Genomic DNA, 18,514 nt, shown 5'->3' with positions numbered 1-18,514 from the left:
CAACTTTGACCGTCAATGTTCTTATGAATGAGTTATTTTAAATGTAAACATTTACATATTATGATAGTTGTTTTCATAACAAATCCAGTAATATTATATTTATCCTATAAATCTTTATAAATTATTCACTATTTATAGTCAAAGTTGAATAAATTTGACTTTAACTAAACCTAGAAGTGTTTATATTCTGGGACAGAGGGAGTAGTTTAAAAATCCTATATATTTGGAAGACGATGATGTTGTGGAGGTGTCAATCATGCTTGATTTTGCAACCTGTTGCGGTCATTGCAAATGCAACTCTTGTTAAGTTGCATTGGTTCACTACCAGAAAACAACACACTCCTGGCGGCCAAAAACCGTCAGGAAAGGCCTAAATGCCGTCAGGAATACAATTCCCGACGGCTCACCGTCAGGATTTCGCCGACAGGACCATGTCGACAGGAAAGATGGTTTTTCCAGTCGGTTGGCCGACAGGAATCTTTTCCTGTTGGTAGTTCCTGTCGGCTCTTGAGGATGGCATGAAGTTCAATTCCTGACGGCAAACCGTCAGGAAAACAAGTAACAGAGCAATATATATATATATATATATATATATATATATATATATATATTCACACGGACCCAGATCTGCATCCAATCATCCATTATTACAATTTATTAAACCAGCTAAAAGAGATAAAAAAGTAATATACACACACATGTAGGTCCGCATCCATGATTACAACAAATCCAATTTGTAGGATAGTTTCATATACATGTCGTTTACAATTTGTACATACAGACCACATTGTCATCCATCAAGTTATGGCATAAAATTCTATATAACTCCTTGTATACAAGATTCCTAGCTAGTTTTTTGAACTTGTGGTATGCTCAATATGACTCTAAGTGAAACAAAAGGTAACTGAAGTTCACCTTGAAGTTGAACTGTAGTAATATAAAGGATGGCAGTTCATGCTAATTCAATGTCGCTGTATTTTTGTACCTAACCAAGAACCAAATTAACTCAATTAGATGGCAGCCATGTTGAAGTTGTCAAAACTGAAAAGAACTAGCAATTCATCCTAAACCAGAAGAGAATGCATATTACAAACTGAAATTCACTAAACACTAGTCTTTTACCATCATTTTCATGTCCCAAGACCAAGAGTGCCACACACTTCCTGGTAAAATAAAATTACTAACCAATCAGTTGATTCTGCCAACATGCAAGTACACTGGAGCTAGTTGCCTCCAAATAAATTCTAGGATATATCATTACGAATAGAACAGGCTCAATTCTTACTAGTGTCATGCTTACTTTGTCTTTGTGCATCATTTATTCATTTTCAGTTCACAAACAATACAAAAACACAATCATCAAATGAACTAGTAATGATGGAATACAGCAGGTATTGAGGGAGCTCTCTGCTAAGGTATTGTACTAGGCAGGTTCAGACATATTATTTACCTTGCTATCGTCCATCTCGTGCCACTTCCACTGAGGATCCTTCGGATAACATACATAATGACCAGAGATGGTTGTATTTATAACATCATGATGGACAACCACAGCATACAAGCTGTACACAGGGCTATAATCATCTGTTTTGCATATGAATTAAGAAAAATTCAAGTGCTCTGGGAACTTGACATCCTTGCTGATCTTACCAAAAACACCAGACTATTCAAAGAGAAAGGATTTCAATTAAATGTGAGCACTATGTTGCTATATAAATTTGTTCCAAACCCAATACAGGAAAATATGTACAAAAACAAATTTATTGATAGCACATGGTACATTAGAGTAAGGAAATAGCCTATGACCAGAGAGGAATTCTACCAATCAATCAAATAGACCACGCATGTCCTGAAATTACATTCTAGGATCTATCATCTAAGAGCAGAAACAAAGTCAGTTCTCATGCCATACTAATATATTTCCTCCTAGGAAAATTTGCATATAGTTTATTTAAGAACAAAAACAAAGTTAGTTCTCATGCCATACAAATATAAACTATTGGACATCAGTACATCATGATAGTTTATTTTGCTCTAGGGAGAGTGTTGCAATTTTCAGTTACCTCTCATAGGCAAGTAAAAGGTCGATCTTTTTCTATTCAGAATCACAAGAGAAAAGCCTCATCAGATCTGTGGCTTTGAAATCAATCTGTACAGATAAAAGCCACACAAAGAAATATTTGAAGAAAAAAATCAAGAAACATGAATCTGTAAGATAGGGTGAGAATCGTACCACATCGGGCCTGTGGAGGACGGCCATAGCGATGGTGCTGGACGCCCCCAAACAGCGGCGCCCCGGGGTAAGCAGCTGCAGCGGCGCGGCCACGGCCCCCGGCCAGCCGAAGAATAGCGCTCCGGGCGAGCGGCAGCGACCACGGCCCCTCCGGCCATCCGAGCCACCGGAGGCACGGCGCCCCGGGGTGAGTGGCGCGGCGGCGGTGGCCATGGACCCGCGGCCACCGGGAACACCAAGGGCACACGCCGGCGGCGGCGGCGACGCAATCCCCCCTGATTGGATCCGGCCTGGGGTACCTCGGATCTGGCGGGGAGAAGGCCGGATCTGGCCCCGGTGGCCGGCGGCGGTGAAGGGGCGATGAGATTTGTGGCCGGGAGGAGGTGGGAGACGGGGGAAGAGAGAGGTGGGAAGGCGAGGGATGGGGAGCTGAGTCGAGCAGGCCGCTGCCGCTGATCGGACCGTCGACGGCGGCAGCGGCGGCGGCCACTGGAGGTGGCCTGGGGGTGGAGGTGGATGGCGGCGCAAGGCTCACCCGCCGTTTCGCCTGCGGTGCATGCGAGAGACGATAAGGATAGGATTTGGATGCTGGGAGTAGTTCCTGTCGGTCGTTTTAGTCTAGGAGCTCGGGAGCGGGCTCGGCCTGTTGGGCTCCTGTCCGTCCAAGTTTACCGTCAGGACCTTTTCAGTTTGTGGTAGTGGTTGCTGTTATCCTTAAGGGACGATGTTCTATTAAATATGGAAGTAGTGGCTTGAATTTTTTTTTGAGGGGGTGTGCCAACTTTACTCAAACAGCGTAGCTAGTACAAACTCCATCAGGAGGATCAAAAAACCAAAAATGTCTTCCTAATGATTCACAAATCGAACTTCTAGCTAAAGCATGGGCATCAGTGTTCGACGCCCTCCCTTCATGGACAACTTCTGCTCTTTCGAAATTCGCCATACCAGCCTTCATCTCTCTGATTACATGGCCGTATCGACCCATTCCATGCCCTGCCATGCTTCGGACAGCACAGGCGCAGTCCGTGGCAATCCGCACCCTCCTGATCATGAGGTCCGCTGCAAGGGCTAGGCCTTCACGGCACGCCAGCACTTCCGCCGTCTCCGGGTCGGATATGCCCTTCATCACTAGGGCCGACGCCATCGCCACAATATCAGAATTCTTCGAAAGTGTGGCGTCGACATTTACCTTCATCAGGCCTTGTGGGGGCGGAATCCATTTGGGAGCTGCAGCAGGTGTACAGCCCGCACCCCGCGTCCCCCTTCCTCTCCACTGTCGACATAGCCGTCTCCAAGTCTGCAATAAACCTCTCTATGAAGCTGTGAGTGGACAACGGGCTCTGAAAAATATTTTCATGAATTGCCTTCCTCCTCGCATGCCATATTGCCCACAAAGTTACAACAAGTCTCACCAACTTATCATGAGCGAGACCTGCTATTGTTTCGTGGATCCACCCGCGTGCATTGTCATCTTTGTGCCTGACTGATGAAATCAACAAGTTCATCACATTGTAAAGGCCAAACGCACCTGGCCATATTGCATTCCAGCAGCGAGTGCTTCCACGAATCCTGACCGCCACAGATAGAGCAATTGCTTGTCTGTGCCATGTTTCTGCGATGCCGCACATCGCCTGTCGGAATGGAGTGCTTAGCGAGCCTCCATAGGAACACCCGGATCTTTGACGGGACCTTGACTGACCACAGATCCGTCCAGTCTTTCTGGTCCACCTCGACATCTGATCTCTCCGGGTTGTGTTCAATCCAGTTCGACCGTCGTTCCCGTGTCGTGACCAGCATCCGGTAAGCCGATCTAACAGAGAAAACTCCGGACTTCTTGTAATGACAGGCCCAGAAATTCTCCTGCCTCCGCCCAGACAGCGGAATGCTTCTGATTAGCTCGCCATCCATCGGCAGGAAGTGTGTGTCCACCGCTTGTAAGTCCCATGTAAACGTCAGCGGGTTAATCAGTTCACTGACCTTTCCCGGCGGTGTGTCACTGATGCAGCATATTGGCCGTAGCTGCCCATCCCTCGGGAGCCAATTTGAGTGCCACACCTCCGTATCTTCCCCGGTTCCAATCCTACGAATTAAGCCTTGTTTGAGCACTTCTTTGCCATCGACAATAGCCCGCCAAACTCTAGATGGAGAGGGTCCCAGGTCTGCCTCCAGAAATAAGTTGCTCGGGAAGTACACTGCTTTGAGAACCCTTGCGCTAAGCGAGTTAGGATCTTGCAGACCGCAACGCCTATCGTGCCAGCAGTGCAAGTAGTGGCTTGATGCATCGTACTAGTTAGATCATGTGCAACATCTAAAACAGGGCCTGATGCCTCACAGGCCTACGTCAAGTGATTGTGTGTATAGGCGGACGTGTACAGCTTCCGAGTCGTGCTGCTGGAGATGATCTGCTGCCGGAGGTGCCAGGAGCCGGTGGTGGACGATCTGTCGAACGGCGTGGACGACAACGACAACGACGAGACGATCACCACTACCGGAACCCGCCCCTTTGTCGTGTGCCTGAGGGACTCGGCAAAGGCCGAAATGCATTCGGCAAAGCCTTAGCTGAGTGCCGCCGACGGTAAAGAGCACTCGACATCCAAAGTGTTGTCAAAGCCGGCTTTGCTGAGTGCTTTTTGTCTCAAATGGCACTTGGCAAAGAACTTTGCTGAGTGCCTTTTGTCTCAAATGGCACTTGGCAAAGAACTCGGCAAACTCAAAAAATCTGAAAATCAATTTTTATAAATAGAAAAAAAATTAATCGAGGGAGGGTCCCACCAACCGGCGGCCATTTTTCGCGCACTACGCGCCCGGCAGGAACCAAACCCGTGACCTGCAGCTTGATACGTACCCCCCTCTACCACTACGCCACACTAGTGTTTGTGTTTAGATTCCATTTTGGTTCCACACATATTATACTAAACCAAACATAAATTGCTTGTTTGAGACTCTAAATAAATTCGAATAAAAAAGTGTCAGCTACAAAATTTCATAACTTTTTGAGATCTACAACTTTCATTTTGGTACTTTCTCCATCCGAGATTGTTTACAAATATTGAATTTCAAATTGGAGAAATTCAAACGTAGTTTTCGTTGACAAGATGATTTCAAATTAAAAAGTTGTCAACTATAAAATTTCATAACTTTTCAAGAACTACAATTTTTGTTGTTTCCCGTCCGAGGTACTTTAAAAAAAATAAATTTCATTTTTTTTGCAAATTCAAAATTATATTTTATTGACAAGATGATTTCAAATAAAAAAGTTGTCGACTACAAAATTCCATAACTTATTGTGATCTACAACTCTAATTTCAGCCATTTCTCCATCTGAGGTCGTTTGAAAAATTCAAATTTCAAATTTGAGAAATTCAAACATACTTTTTGTTGGAAAAACTAATTCAAATTAAAAGTTGTTCAACTACATAGTTGTATAACTTCTTAAGATCTACAACTTTTATTTTGATCTTTTGTTCCAGGTGGAACCATCTTAATTTGTTCCAGGACAGGTGGTAGCTCAATGCGAATGCTCTTTTACGCTCCACTTGCTGCTAGGTGCCGGTGGATCCTTTCTGCTTTATTTTAACTTGCTGCTAGAAGAGATCTCGAATAGAACCATCACCGTACCAGGTACCACCACCGACCATCGTCTTGATGATGATGCAGCAGTGTAACCTTTTTCAGTTGTCACCAATTAATTGTTTAACGCCGGCGTGTGTGGCCAAAGTTTGGGCACATGCTCGCCCAGATACTGTCCACTGGATACTAGAGCAGATCAATCATGCATGCATGCAGGACGGCCAGGAGCTCGAGCTACAAGAAACGACGGGCGGGAGAACGTGCAACGTGCCAACGCCTGGTTGTATATTCGTTACTTCTCTTCTCGCTGCGCGCGTGTTTGTTCTGCAAATAAACTGGCGCCGTGGTGGTACGGAGCGCTCGGTAGGGCAGGGTATGGCGGCCGCCGTACCTCAAATTTTGCTGACAATACGTCTTCAATGTTGGTGTCAATTATTTTAGCATTAACATAAATGCTATACTGTAGTAATTGACTTCATTAGTCTAATCGTGCCATACCTAAATTCCAATCTGTCCTCCGCCACTGGTGTCTTGCCCTTGCCCCTTGCCGTGCAGTGCGGTAGAGTGAGACGAGATGCTTCCATCTAAGCCAGCTGTGCAGTGGTTTATTTGGTTTGGTTTGGAATCTAGTCGGGGAGAAGGCAATGAAAAATGATGATCACTTGCGAGCTACCTAGTCGGGGAGAAGGCGATGAAAAGTGATGATCACTTGCGAGCTACCTGGCTATGTTATTAGTGGTAGGCCGATGGCAACGTCTTTGAAACTTCTCTGGAATCACTTTCAGCCGACAGTCAACACACAATGTGCTAATGCCTGACATACGTATATGGATTTATCAAAAGGACAGGGGAGACAACGGTGCTAATCGAATGCTTGCATTGTAGATTGTACTCTCCCAAACGAGATTAGTGACAAAAAAAAAGGAAAAAGAAGAGCCTGCGCCTCTAGAAACGGAGCGAGAATCAAGAGTTTTTGAAGCACTCTCAGTTGTGTGGCTTTTGGGCCCAGTTTTCACTAAAAAAAATTAGGCCAATTTTTTTAAGAGGAGGAAGAAAATGTTAGATGTGCTACTAGGACCAAGAGCTTGGCCCACGATTTCAGAAGCTCGAACCGGGGAGCATGTGTTGGGCCAAACGGGCCGCGGCGTCGTGTCGCACATCGCTCACATCACTAACAATTCCTCTTTCTTGGCTTGCGCCCTCCTGCGCACCAACCGCTCTACCAGATCCGATCTCGATAGATCATCCCGAGCTCCCGCCCCTGCACCGCACCACCACCTCCACTTCGACTTCGCTCCAGCGAGGGACAGCGACCCCGACCGTGCTTCGACGCCGACGCCGTCACGGTCGGTCTCCTCGATCACCACACCATGATCCTCCTCCGTTGTGTCTCCCGCTCCCCAAGTTCAGCACGATACCTATCCGCCACTTACACGATGCGGCCTGAGGTCGCCGCCGCATGCGGCCAGGACTCCTCATCGCCCGGGCGGCCGGCATGCCGTTCACCCATGCCATCACGGCCTACCTTCCGTTTATACTCTACCCATCCATTGGTTGCTGCCCTAATGTGAGTTCAAACACAACACGATAATGTGATATTTCCCCTTCTCTTTGCTGAACTAATGCAAGTACTTGCTCAAGGTGACTGAATCTACCATTGTCTCCTTTCTGATATAGTCCATACCCAAGGCTATAATGTCTTCCGCGACTGCTGCTACCTACACCCACCCCCTGGGGTTTGTTGGACATAAGCCACTGTTTTGGTTTGTTCCGCAGGAGAAGCAGCTGATTGGGGAAAGACAATATTGGGAAACGAGATGGGACTAATACCTACTGAGGACCTACACTAAGACACACCAACTCACTCTAGAGTCGGTTAGGCTTTTTAATTTCTAGCTACTTAGTGTATAAGGTTCTTTCGACAGCAGAGCCGCCTACAATAGATCACAAATTATACACTAAAGTACTTAGAAATTGGGAGACTAACACTTACAAAACACTTGCTTTACTATTACACAATGATATTACACAAGAGTACACAGCACACCCTCTCTTTGTGACTGACTATCCTAACACTCACTCTTCTCATTTACCATACTCTTGGATGAATGGCATGGCAAGAGAGGGGGGCTCTATTTATAGACAAGGGGGAACCATGAGATTGTGACAAATGTCCCCCATTATAGAAATTTCACTGGCTATGCGATTCCCTTTGTGACTATCCTACCACTCACCCATCTCATCTACCATACTCTCTTGGATGAATGGCATGACAAGAGAGGGGAGCTCTATTTATAGGCAAGGGGGAACCATGAGATTGTAAAAGTGACCCCCATTCTAGAAATTTCACTGGCTAGCGATTCCCTAGGCAGCGCTCCACCAAGGGGTAGACCCAGCGGCAAATAAATTGACAGCTGCTATCCGTTGCACTCCTAGTAAATTGGCTGCTGCTAATTTTTACATGTTGTACATGAGTATATTGACAGCTGTGAATTCTAGTACTTATTTGGTACTTACCAAATTCCATCATGTGTTCTGAATATTTAAACCAGCAATTCACACCATCAACCGCAAGAAATACACGAGAAATAATTTCATGACCTTTACCCAAATATTCATATTACAGTCTATAATTATGAGATAAATATATATAATTCCATCACAAAAATAGGATAGCCTTCCAGGAGCACCACGTCAATCCGGAGATAAACAACACATTGAATGTCGATCTGTATCCACCGCAAGCCATATAAGACAGATTTCATCTTCTAAAACCAGTAGATCATATAGTTGTTTCGGTGTTAAAAAAAATCCCCCTATCTTATAGCCACAAGCTATCTAATTTGTGTGGGTCAAGTATGTTGAATCCTGAAATATCTCCAACGATGTTCACAGAAGGACAAAGCAAACAGGGTTAGTGTTATCCTTTTGGGTTTTGGCCATTGGTTAGGTGACAAAGCAATATGTAATTAGCAGTAGCTTCCAATCATAATTGATGGCCCATGTTTTCAAATCGTCTAGTCGAACCTAGTCGCCATGGGACCGATCAGATGACTAGTCGTGATTAGTCGTCGATCAGGCCGATTAGTCGAGCTTAGTCGGTCCTAGTCGTCTGCCTAGTCATCCTATGTGTCCCAGGACCGATATGGTATATGTACTACATATTACTTAATAAAAAGCAAGTATGAAGGCAACAATAATGGTCGATTTTTCACTTATTTGTGAGAGATGATTTGTGAACTGTCCAAAACTCTGTATTCCTGTCCCATAGTCCATATTCCTGTCTCTCAGCCTCTATATACCAAAAACCTAATGGGCCACCTTGCCAGCCCATCACCGGCCGAGGCCCACAACTCAAACAGCCCACAAAACAATCTTAAGTCTGATAGTTTTCCAACCTGATCGTGCGACTAATCGCGACTAGTCGACGACTAGTCGGACGACTAGAAAACTAGTCGCCCAGACCTACTCGGTGTCCCTTATCGGGGTCACCGGACCGATAAGCCCGACTAATCGCGACTAATCGCGATTAGTCGGACGACTAAATAACATGGTTGATGGCAACTAGAGACTATACATGTGAGATCATTAATGGATCTCAGAAAAACTGAGAAATCTTTCTCTCCAATATGCAATTCCTTAATAGGCATTAATACATAAGAGAACAATGGGGCCAGTACCTGTTGCAAGCTATTACTCTGATTTAATTAGATGGTCCCTGCGATTCCTGTCCGGAAAGCCATATTTCAACAATAATACTCTAACTCTCAGATTATGCTGTTATGATCACTTCTAGATAGAATAGTAAAAACTGGTCAGCAGCAAATGAAACTGACTACATCTACCAATATAAACTACGGATTCCAAACTAAAGCTAGCACTATAGATTTCTCTTTGCATATACACTAGCACACCGGACTTTAAATAATGAAAATTGGATATAGGATAATTGCTCAACAAGGGCACCATACCATCAAATCAATGTGCTCGCTAAACTGAATTATTACTCCATGGAAGATGCTCCAGCACCAAAAGCATTGCCGCCACCATGGCCAAAGCTAGGTCTGCTACCCTGAACAAACAAAAACAATAATTCTGCAATTTTATTTTAGTCAAAGTAAACAAGAATACATTTTCCAAATAAGCAGAGCTAGTGATCAGCATGTTAGATATACCTGAGAATTTTTTTCTTCAACCAAATAAGCCTGACCTTTGGGTTTTTGTGCCCACAAAGATTTGTCTATTCATTTCAGATTGGAATAGCTCATTATAAGTAGCAGCAGATCATATATTTTCTAACTTTGCTTAGCAACCAATAATGCACAACAAAGAGTGATAAGCAGCAAGTAGTAATGTACGAATAGTAGACAAGGATGTACAAGAACATGGGTACAAGTCTTTAACTTAAGAGAAACAAATAAGTACTAAACAACCTTGTCTCGATCATGCTATCATAGATCACGTGTATCAGCCAGTAAAATAATGTAGGTCAGCGAGAAAGACATCTTGAGAAAAATCTAATCAGGGAACTATTAAATTTGGTTCATACACTAGCAAATCTCATTCTAACATGAAACAATGAAATTTGTATCTGTCATTTCTACTAATGCATTGGTAATTCTGTAACATTTCACTATTGCAAATTTTCTATGGATTCCTTGCAGTTTTAGTTCCTCAGGATGAGCTACGGATGGACAAGCACAAAATTTTCTTCAGGTAGGAAAAATTACTGGGAACAAGAGCAGAACAAAAGTAGCTGTTAAAATTGTAGGCACGCTTCACAGACATTCGACATCTATAGTTCAATGACAAGAATATGCAAGCTCCTTTGTAAATTGTAAAAGAAAGAAAAAGAAAACAAAAGAATTCAGGCATTGACAGCAAAAGAAAGCAATTTCTTTGGGCTAGAACAGAAGCTTCAGTACCAAAGGTCTCTAAACACTATTGCCAAAGATCTCTAAACACTATTGCCTTTCAGTTTCAGTTCCAAAGCTCTAATAGGTGCTTCACCTATTGTTATTCCTCAAATTCAAACATTGTAAAAGCATAACAACTGAACTTACATCTGATGAAGTTAAACACAAGCATTGTCTGTTACTGCAATTTTGTTCCCTACGAATTGACAAGTTCACATCACAAAGATCATGGGCGATTTTCTCACAGTTTTAATCACACAGTCCTTTTCTTTTTTATAAAAATTATTCTCATAATCTGGTCTGATTGTGTAAGACTAATGTAACCGTTTCAATCTCTTAAGCTGAATCTAGGCACCACCGGATACGAAACAATGTCTGTAATCAAAAGGGAAGAAATATTATGATACATGCTTAGCTTGAACTCAGGTACCGCTCCAACAACGTGTAGCTTAGATTCTCTATTTTAGCTCAAAATCTAGAAGTCTAGCAGATAAAAAATCGTGTCAAATGTCATTCGTGCAGGTGCGTGGCTGCTGCTCGTGCTTGATAGCCAGCGTATAGGATGTGTACAGTTCAGGTACGCTGCTAGGCAACTAGGCAACGAGGAGGAGCAAAATAGCTCGCATTCCTTGGGCTATGCCTATATTTCCCCTCGGATCAAGCACAGGAGTAGGGATCCAGATTCCAGAACACACCCTAGCACGAGTACAGGAGGAGGAGAGGAACACCTTCTTGGCGGCGGCGAAAAAGAAGCTACGCGGGTGTTGCAGATCTCGGACGGGAGGCGGAGGCGACGGAGGACGGCAGCGCGGTGCCAGATCATGGACGGGGAGGTGGAGGACCGGCAGCTGGGGTAGGCAGACGACGTGGCGGCAGGACGGGCGGCGCGACCTAGACGGGGAGGGCGGAGCGGCGCTGCAGCTTGGACGGGAGGCGGCGGGACGGAGCGACGACGGCGTCTTCGACTCGGGGACTCGATGGGAAGGCGGAGGCGCTCGCAAGCCGCACGACGGAGCGGCACCGGGACCCCAAGGGGTGGAGCGCCTGCCCGGGAGTGCCTGCCCCGCGGCGTGGGCTTCCAAATGCGCTGGAAATTTGGCCCGGGCCACGATTCCACGAGGGAGCCCGCCGCTAGGAAAAGGCCGGAATCCCGGCGGGAATTCGGGTTCCCAAACTAGTCCGGGTTGCTTCCTCTCTCGACCTTTCCAGAGCTCCACAGTAAAGAGCGGCGACCGGAGGGCGATTCACGCTTCCTCCGTCGATTCTCCGGCGTCCTTGCCTCTGGCACCCTCGCTGGTGTCGGAGGAGGACGTTCGGCTGAATCGGCGGCGGCTTTGAGTTCCCGTGTATATAGCTACATATACAGTATGGTTAGGGTTTCGGTGGAGCCTGTTATGGCTGCCGCTGCTTTTGTGCTCCTTAGTGCCATCGAAGGTGGCTGGGGTGGTGGGTTTGGCCACGTCGTGGGCGAATCTGTTGCTCCTTTTTCCGGCGAAGCTCTGTGGAGAATAAAAGATAGCTCGGTTTATTCGGAGCTCTGGTGAGTTTTTCAGATCCCGGTGCCTTCTTCCTCTGTCCCTCCCTCGGCTCCGTCGATGTCGCCGCTTGCTTTTCTGGCGGTGGCCTTTGGAGGTTTGGCTACCATCTTGAGAGATCGGGGCGCTTGCTTTTCTGGCGGTGGCCTTTGGAGGTTTGGTTACCATCTTGGGAGATCGGGTCGGTGTGTAGATTTCTCTTTCTTGGGGTGGTGTTTAGATCCCACCTTCTCTATTGGTTTGTATTCCCTTTTGGTGTTCTCTTCATCGGCGTGCTGGAGTTGGTGCTGTGTGAGGCGTCGGACTCCTTCTACACCGGCGAAGTGATGGCCGTCGGCCATCTTGCTCGGCCTGCACTTTCAACGACTTCACAGCATGTCGGTTTCTCCGGCGTGCTTCTCCGGGGGCCATTTCAAAACTTTGAAGCTGCTTCGTTGGGTTGGTGGTCGGCTTCAGGGCATCTCCTCCGGCCGCCGGTGAGCAGAACAACCGGGCGCTTCTTACAAGGGCTGATCTGTAATTTTTCTTTTTTTGAAGGTTGTCTTTGTAAGATGTATGGTGCAAACTACCTTTAATGGAATATAAACCCGGTTCTGTCAAAAAAAAACTAGTCCGGATTGTGTTTGGTTTGGGGTCGAAAAAAATTTGGTAATTTTTTTTGCAGTTTTGACCACTAATTAAATATACTAAATAAAATCTAATTACAAAACCATCTCCGCAACCATGGTACTGTAGCAGTTAGTGTATCTAATGAAACCTTTGACCGTACGATTAGAGGATGATTAGAACATGACTACTGTAGCATTACTGTATCTAATCATGGACTAATTAGCCTCGTTAGATTCGGCTCGCAAACTTGCATCTATTTGTAAAAAAAAATTACAAATAGACTTGGTTTAATATGCCGTGCATGTAAAATTCTTTCGCGAAAAAAATCGCAAAGTTAACCGAACACTCCCCGATGGGCATTCCCGTTTAGTTTTCAAATTTTTTCACATGCTACACTAACTTCGAACGTTTGATTATTAATTAGAAATATTAAATATGGATAACTGCGAAAACTCATTCCATAACTTTAGGTGAAATCGCAAGATGAATCTAGTAAACCTAATTATATAATGATTAGACAATATAATGCTACAGTTTAATGACAAATGAATATAATTTTATAATTTTCCGTCCATCCATATAATTAATTTTATAATTAATTTATATTTAATATTCGTAATTAGTATTAGAAAAAATGTCAAAAAATTTTGCCCAAAAAATTTTGGTAACAAAAAGTTCAATTTGGTCCATCACGGTGTTTGGTTGGGATATAAGAAAATTGTCATGAAAACTTTTCGCCTTTTTAACCACTAATTAGAGGTATTATATGAAATTTAATTATGAAATAATCTTACCGTAGCATGTGATATATAGCTAATAAAATTTTTGACCGCATGATTAGAAGATGATTTGAGAATAGTTATTGTAGCATCACTATAGCAAATCATGGTGGAACTTAATTTATTAGATCAGTCTCGAAAAATTACACCAATCCATAAATTTTTTTTCCAAATATACTCCATGAGTTCATTCCTCTTTTTGCGGATATTTTTATCCAACACGGCTACAGATGTACTCGACTCTTTTCGCGGCGTCAAATGTACTTGAAACTTACAAACACAACCATTCATTCATTCATTCATCCATCGATTCCGCTGCAGATGTTTTGACAAACACAACCTCCTACAAAAGCATGAGAAGTTCAGAAAAACATCATCTTCACAAGCGTCACATTGTGCCTTCGCAACACGACGTATCTACACACTTATTTGGCGAACACCCGAGGGCGCTGCCGGAGCAGGTCGGCACGCTCCTCGGCACGCCCGAGGGGGGGGGGGGGGGGGGGGGGGGGCTCTACTCCTCGTCCATGCCGTCCTCGTCGTCCTCCTCCATGATCCGCATCTTCTTCACGGCCTGCGCGGCGTCGTTCCTGCCGGCGGCGCTCGGGACCTGGATCAGGATGTCCGACTTCTGGCCCGTCTCTGCGTTCACCAGCCCGCCGCTCCGGTCCACCTTGTAGGCCAGCTCGTCCTTGGCCGGCGCGGCGTCGATGTACACCGTACAGTTCTCGTCGATCTCCTCCTGGATCAGCATCCTCGACAGCTGCGTCACCACCCTCTTCTCGATCCACCTCCTGATGGGCCGCGCGCCATAGACCTGTTGTTGATGGACATCACAGAACCGAGTCAGCATCATCAACCATCAATGCAATTGAAACGCACGAAGAAGTTTTCTGAACTCCGATGGATGCTATGATCATTCACAATTTCACATACCGGATCGTAAGACAGTGAAAGGATGATGTCGAGGGCAGCGTCGGTGACGGCCAGCGCGATGCCCCTCTCGGCAAGACGGACGGCCACGTCCTTCATCTGAAGGCGAGCGACCTTCCTCAGCTGCTCGTGGGACAGGGGATCGAAGATCACGATCTCGTCGAGCCGGTTCAGCAGCTCAGGGCGGAAGTGCCGCCTCACCTGCACACACAAAACCACTCGAATTGAGCATCACATCGCAATAAACAGAAGAAATTCTGAATGCGGATAGATGGTTCTGGATGCTTCGAGTGCATACCTCCTGCATGACGAGATCGCGAGCGACCTTCATGGAGTTCTTGCCCACCATCCCGGCGAGAAGGTGCTCGGCGCCGAGGTTGGATGTCATGATGATCACGGTGTTCCTGAAGTCCACCGTCCTGCCTTGCCCGTCGGTCAGCCTTCCGTCGTCGAGCACCTGGAGCAGGGTGTTGAACACTGACACGTGCGCCTTCTCCACCTCGTCGAAGAGGATCACGCTGTACGGCCTCCTCCTCACTTGCTCAGTCAGCTGTCCACCCTCCTCATGGCCAACATAGCTTTAACCACAAAAGAAATCCCAAGTCAGCACCCAAATCCAGTTGTTTGTAAGCTTAATATCACTGAAAAAATGAGGACTGCATTTACTACTTACCCAGGTGGTGCTCCGATCAGTCGAGCAACCGAGTGCTGCTCCATGTACTCGGACATGTCAATGCGGACAAGCAGGTTCTCGTCGTCGAACAGCTGCTCGGCGAGGGCCTTGGCGAGCTCAGTCTTGCCCACACCAGTCGGACCCAGGAAGAGGAAGGACCCGGTGGGCTGCTGCGGCCGGCCGAGACCGGCCCTCGACCTCAGCACCGCCTCTGCAACTGCGTTCACGGCCTCCGTCTGGCCGACCACCCTCTGGTGCAGCCTGTCTGCCAGGCCAACCAGCCTCTCCTTGTCGTTCTGCCCGAGCCGGGTCACCGGAATGCCCGTCCATCGGCTCACCACCTGCTCACAAGAAAGATCACCATTTCAGCAAGATGCACGCCGAGAGAATCAGGATTGTTCGTTCTCTGGAAAATTCTGTAGTTGCAATCATACTGTACCTCTGCAATTTGTTCAGGGCCGACGGTTTCAGTGAGCATCAGGTTCTCCCCTGTTTCACCCTCGAGCTTGGAGATGGCGGCGTCGAGCTCCTGGAGGGCGCCGTACTTGAGGTCGGCCACACGGGCCAAGTCCATCCGGCGCTCGGCCTCCTGCAGGCTGAACATCAGCTCCTCGCGGCGCTGCTTCAGCTTCCTGATCTCGTCGATCCTTTCCTTCTCCTTCCTGTACTTCATGGTCAGGGGCTGCAGCTTGTCCCTCAAATCGTCCAATTCCTTCTTGACCTGACGAATAAACATCAGTACCAAACAGAACATAAAAGGATTTGTTTACACGAGACATTACTGGAAAATTCAGTATTCAGATGACAAGAAAATTCAGTAATTCAGATACGCACCTCAACCAGCCGGGCTTTGCTGGCCTTGTCCTTCTCCTTCTCGAGCGCGTGGAGCTCAACTTCAAGCTGAATCCTCTTCCTCTCGAGGTTATCAATCTCCTCCGGCTGGCTGTCGAGCTGCACCCTGACATTGGCGCAGGCCTCGTCCACCAAGTCTATGGCTTTGTCAGGCAGGTGCCGACCCATGATGTACCTTGCGGAAAGCTGCGCGGCGACGACGAGGGCGCGGTCCTGGATCCTCACACCATGGTGCCCCTCGTACTTCTCCTTGAGCCCCCTCAGAATGCTGACGGTGTCGACCACGCTCGGCTCGGCGACGAACACCTGCTGGAACCGCCGCTCGAACGCGGCGTCCTTCTCCACGTACTTGCGGTACTCCTCCAGCGTGGTGGCGCCGATGCACCGGAGCTGGCCCCTCGCGAGCATAGGCTTGAACAGGTTGGCCGCGTCCATGGACCCCTCCGTCCTGCCCGCGCCGAGGACGAGGTGAATCTCATCGATGAAGAGGATGACCTTCCCCGCTGCCTCCTCGACCTCCTTGAGCACGGCCTTGAGCCGCTCCTCGAATTCGCCACGGTACTTGGCGCCGGCGACGAGCGCGCCCATGTCGAGCGCGATGAGGCGGACGTCGAGGAGGTTGCTGGGCACGTCGCCACGGACGATGCGCTGCGCGAGGCCTTCCACGACGGCCGTCTTTCCCACGCCGGGCTCGCCGATGAGGACCGGGTTGTTCTTGGTGCGGCGCGAGAGGATGCGCACCACGCGGCGGATCTCCTCGTCGCGGCCGATGACGGGGTCTAGCTTCCCGGCCTGCTCGACGAGGTCGCGGCCGTAGGTCTTGAGCGCCTGGAAGTTGGTGTCGCCGGACGCGGACTCGACGCGGCGGCCCTCCCCGCCGCGGAGCTTCTCGAGCTCGGCGCGCACCCGCGCCGCGGACACGCCGGCCTCCTTGAGGCAGTCGGAGATCTGCGAGTCCTCAAGCAGGCCGAGCAGCAGCTGGTCGACGGCGAGGTGGGAGTCCCCGCGCTTCTTCTGCGCGGACTGCGCGCGGCGGATGGCCTTGATCAGCGCCGTGGACGCCGGGACCGAGTCCGGCGGCGGGGACTGCGACGGCAGCTTCTTGAGCGCGTTGGCCAGCACGCGCTCGAACGAGTCCCCGGCGGCCCCGTCGCCGCCCGACGCCCCCGTGATGGCCTGGCGCAGGATGCCGCCCTTGTCGGCCGCCAGCGCCGCCGCCAGGTGCAGCGGCGTGATCTGAGCGTGGCCGGCCTCCGACGCCGTCTCGTGCGCCGCCACCAGCGCCTCGTTGGTCTTGTGCGTGAAGTTGTCGGGATTCATGGTTGCTGCTCTCTGCTACTCCTCACACTCTGCTACAACAAGCGGCAATGAAATCTCTCTACCTCTACTGGTTTCCAAGCGAGATAACGATCACCAGCTGCTTGCGGAAATTGCTTTGCTTCAGCTAGCTTGTCTGCTTGAACGGTGCCTCGGCGGCGGAGAGCGGTGAGAGCATTAAGAAGGCGGAGTGGAGTGTTCGGCGGAAGTCCAGAAGAGCGTGGAAGCCCGGGAGGAAGGGACGGGACAGGGAGCGAAGCAGCTGGAGGGCGCGAGAGGCTTCTATGACATGCGGGCCCGGGCGCCTGCTGGCCGTTGGATCGTTGACGGGAGCGCTCCGATGCGCGACGCTTGGGTGCGTTCGGACGCGGCAGGTCGCTGGCGGCTTTGATGCCGTTCCAGTGTCCCTGGCAGGTGGGGACAGCAGCGGTCGTGGGCCCACGAGTCATTCACGCGCCGGTCGGCAGGATTTTTCTTCTCGAGACTATGGCAGATGTTTTCAAAATTCCAAAACTTTACAAGATTTATCATCACATCAAATTTTTGAATGCATATATAAAATATTAAATATAACTAAACAAAACAATTAATTACACAGTTTGTTTATGATTTACGAGACGAATCTTTTGAGCCTAGTTAACCTATGGTGAAATAATAATTATCAAATACAAATGAAAGTGCTATAGTATTTTACATTTAAAATTTTATAAATCTAAACAAGTGCTAGGCACGTGACAACTTTCATCTACGGTGAGGACATGTCTTGGGCTCTGTTTGGAGTTTGGATGGGCAGATCCAAAATTTTGGATCAGAGAATCTTGTTATTTAAAAGTACTAAATAAAGTCTAATTACAAAATTAATTGTAGAATTTTAGGGTTATTTTTCGAGACAAATCTAACGCGGTATATTAATGGTATATTAATTCACGATTAGTGAAAAAATACTTGATCCAAAATTTGGCTCATCTGTGAATTTTTTTTACAAATAGACTTTATTTAATATAGCATGCATGTAAAATTCCTTGATCCAAAATTTGGCCTCGGACAGCCAGTCCAGATGTCAACGCTGCAGACTGGCAGCTCACGGTGGATCCAAC

At 47.6% G+C, this 18,514-nt stretch overlaps 1 protein-coding gene and 1 long non-coding RNA gene across 2 annotated transcripts; both read right to left on the bottom strand.

Annotated features, from left to right (window-relative positions):
• Positions 1-688: 688 nt before the first annotated feature.
• LOC120667410 lies at positions 689-2,190 on the bottom strand. The gene is made up of 2 exons (XR_005672176.1): positions 2,064-2,190; positions 689-1,663 (listed from the first exon to the last, which is right to left on the bottom strand). It is a non-coding gene; the product is annotated as an uncharacterized LOC120667410 (long non-coding RNA).
• An 11,713-nt stretch (positions 2,191-13,903) lies between these two features.
• Positions 13,904-17,633, bottom strand: LOC120664894 (chaperone protein ClpB1-like). Its single transcript, XM_039944278.1, has 6 exons — positions 16,083-17,633; positions 15,688-15,969; positions 15,249-15,589; positions 14,874-15,153; positions 14,579-14,776; positions 13,904-14,459 (listed from the first exon to the last, which is right to left on the bottom strand). Exons 1-6 carry the CDS (start codon positions 17,418-17,420, stop codon positions 14,157-14,159), a joined length of 2,742 nt encoding a protein of 913 aa, XP_039800212.1. The 5' UTR covers positions 17,421-17,633; the 3' UTR covers positions 13,904-14,156.
• Positions 17,634-18,514: the final 881 nt, after the last annotated feature.

The sequence above is a fragment of the Panicum virgatum genome, chromosome 3N, assembly GCF_016808335.1.
Source record: "Panicum virgatum strain AP13 chromosome 3N, P.virgatum_v5, whole genome shotgun sequence".
Lineage (NCBI taxonomy): Eukaryota > Viridiplantae > Streptophyta > Magnoliopsida > Poales > Poaceae > Panicum > Panicum virgatum.
This window is presented reverse-complemented; position numbering and strand designations above follow the sequence as displayed.

Excerpts from the sequence above, each read along its gene's own strand:
- LOC120664894 (XM_039944278.1), bottom strand. The coding sequence starts at position 17,420 with ATGAATCCCGACAACTTCACGCACAAGACCAACGAGGCGCTGGTGGCG. Across the intron at positions 14,777-14,873 it reads GCGATCTCGTCATGCAGGAG|GTGAGGCGGCACTTCCGCCC; the intron begins GTATGCACTCGA and ends TTGTGTGTGCAG. Across the intron at positions 14,460-14,578 it reads TTTCACTGTCTTACGATCCG|GTCTATGGCGCGCGGCCCAT; the intron begins GTATGTGAAATT and ends CATCAACAACAG.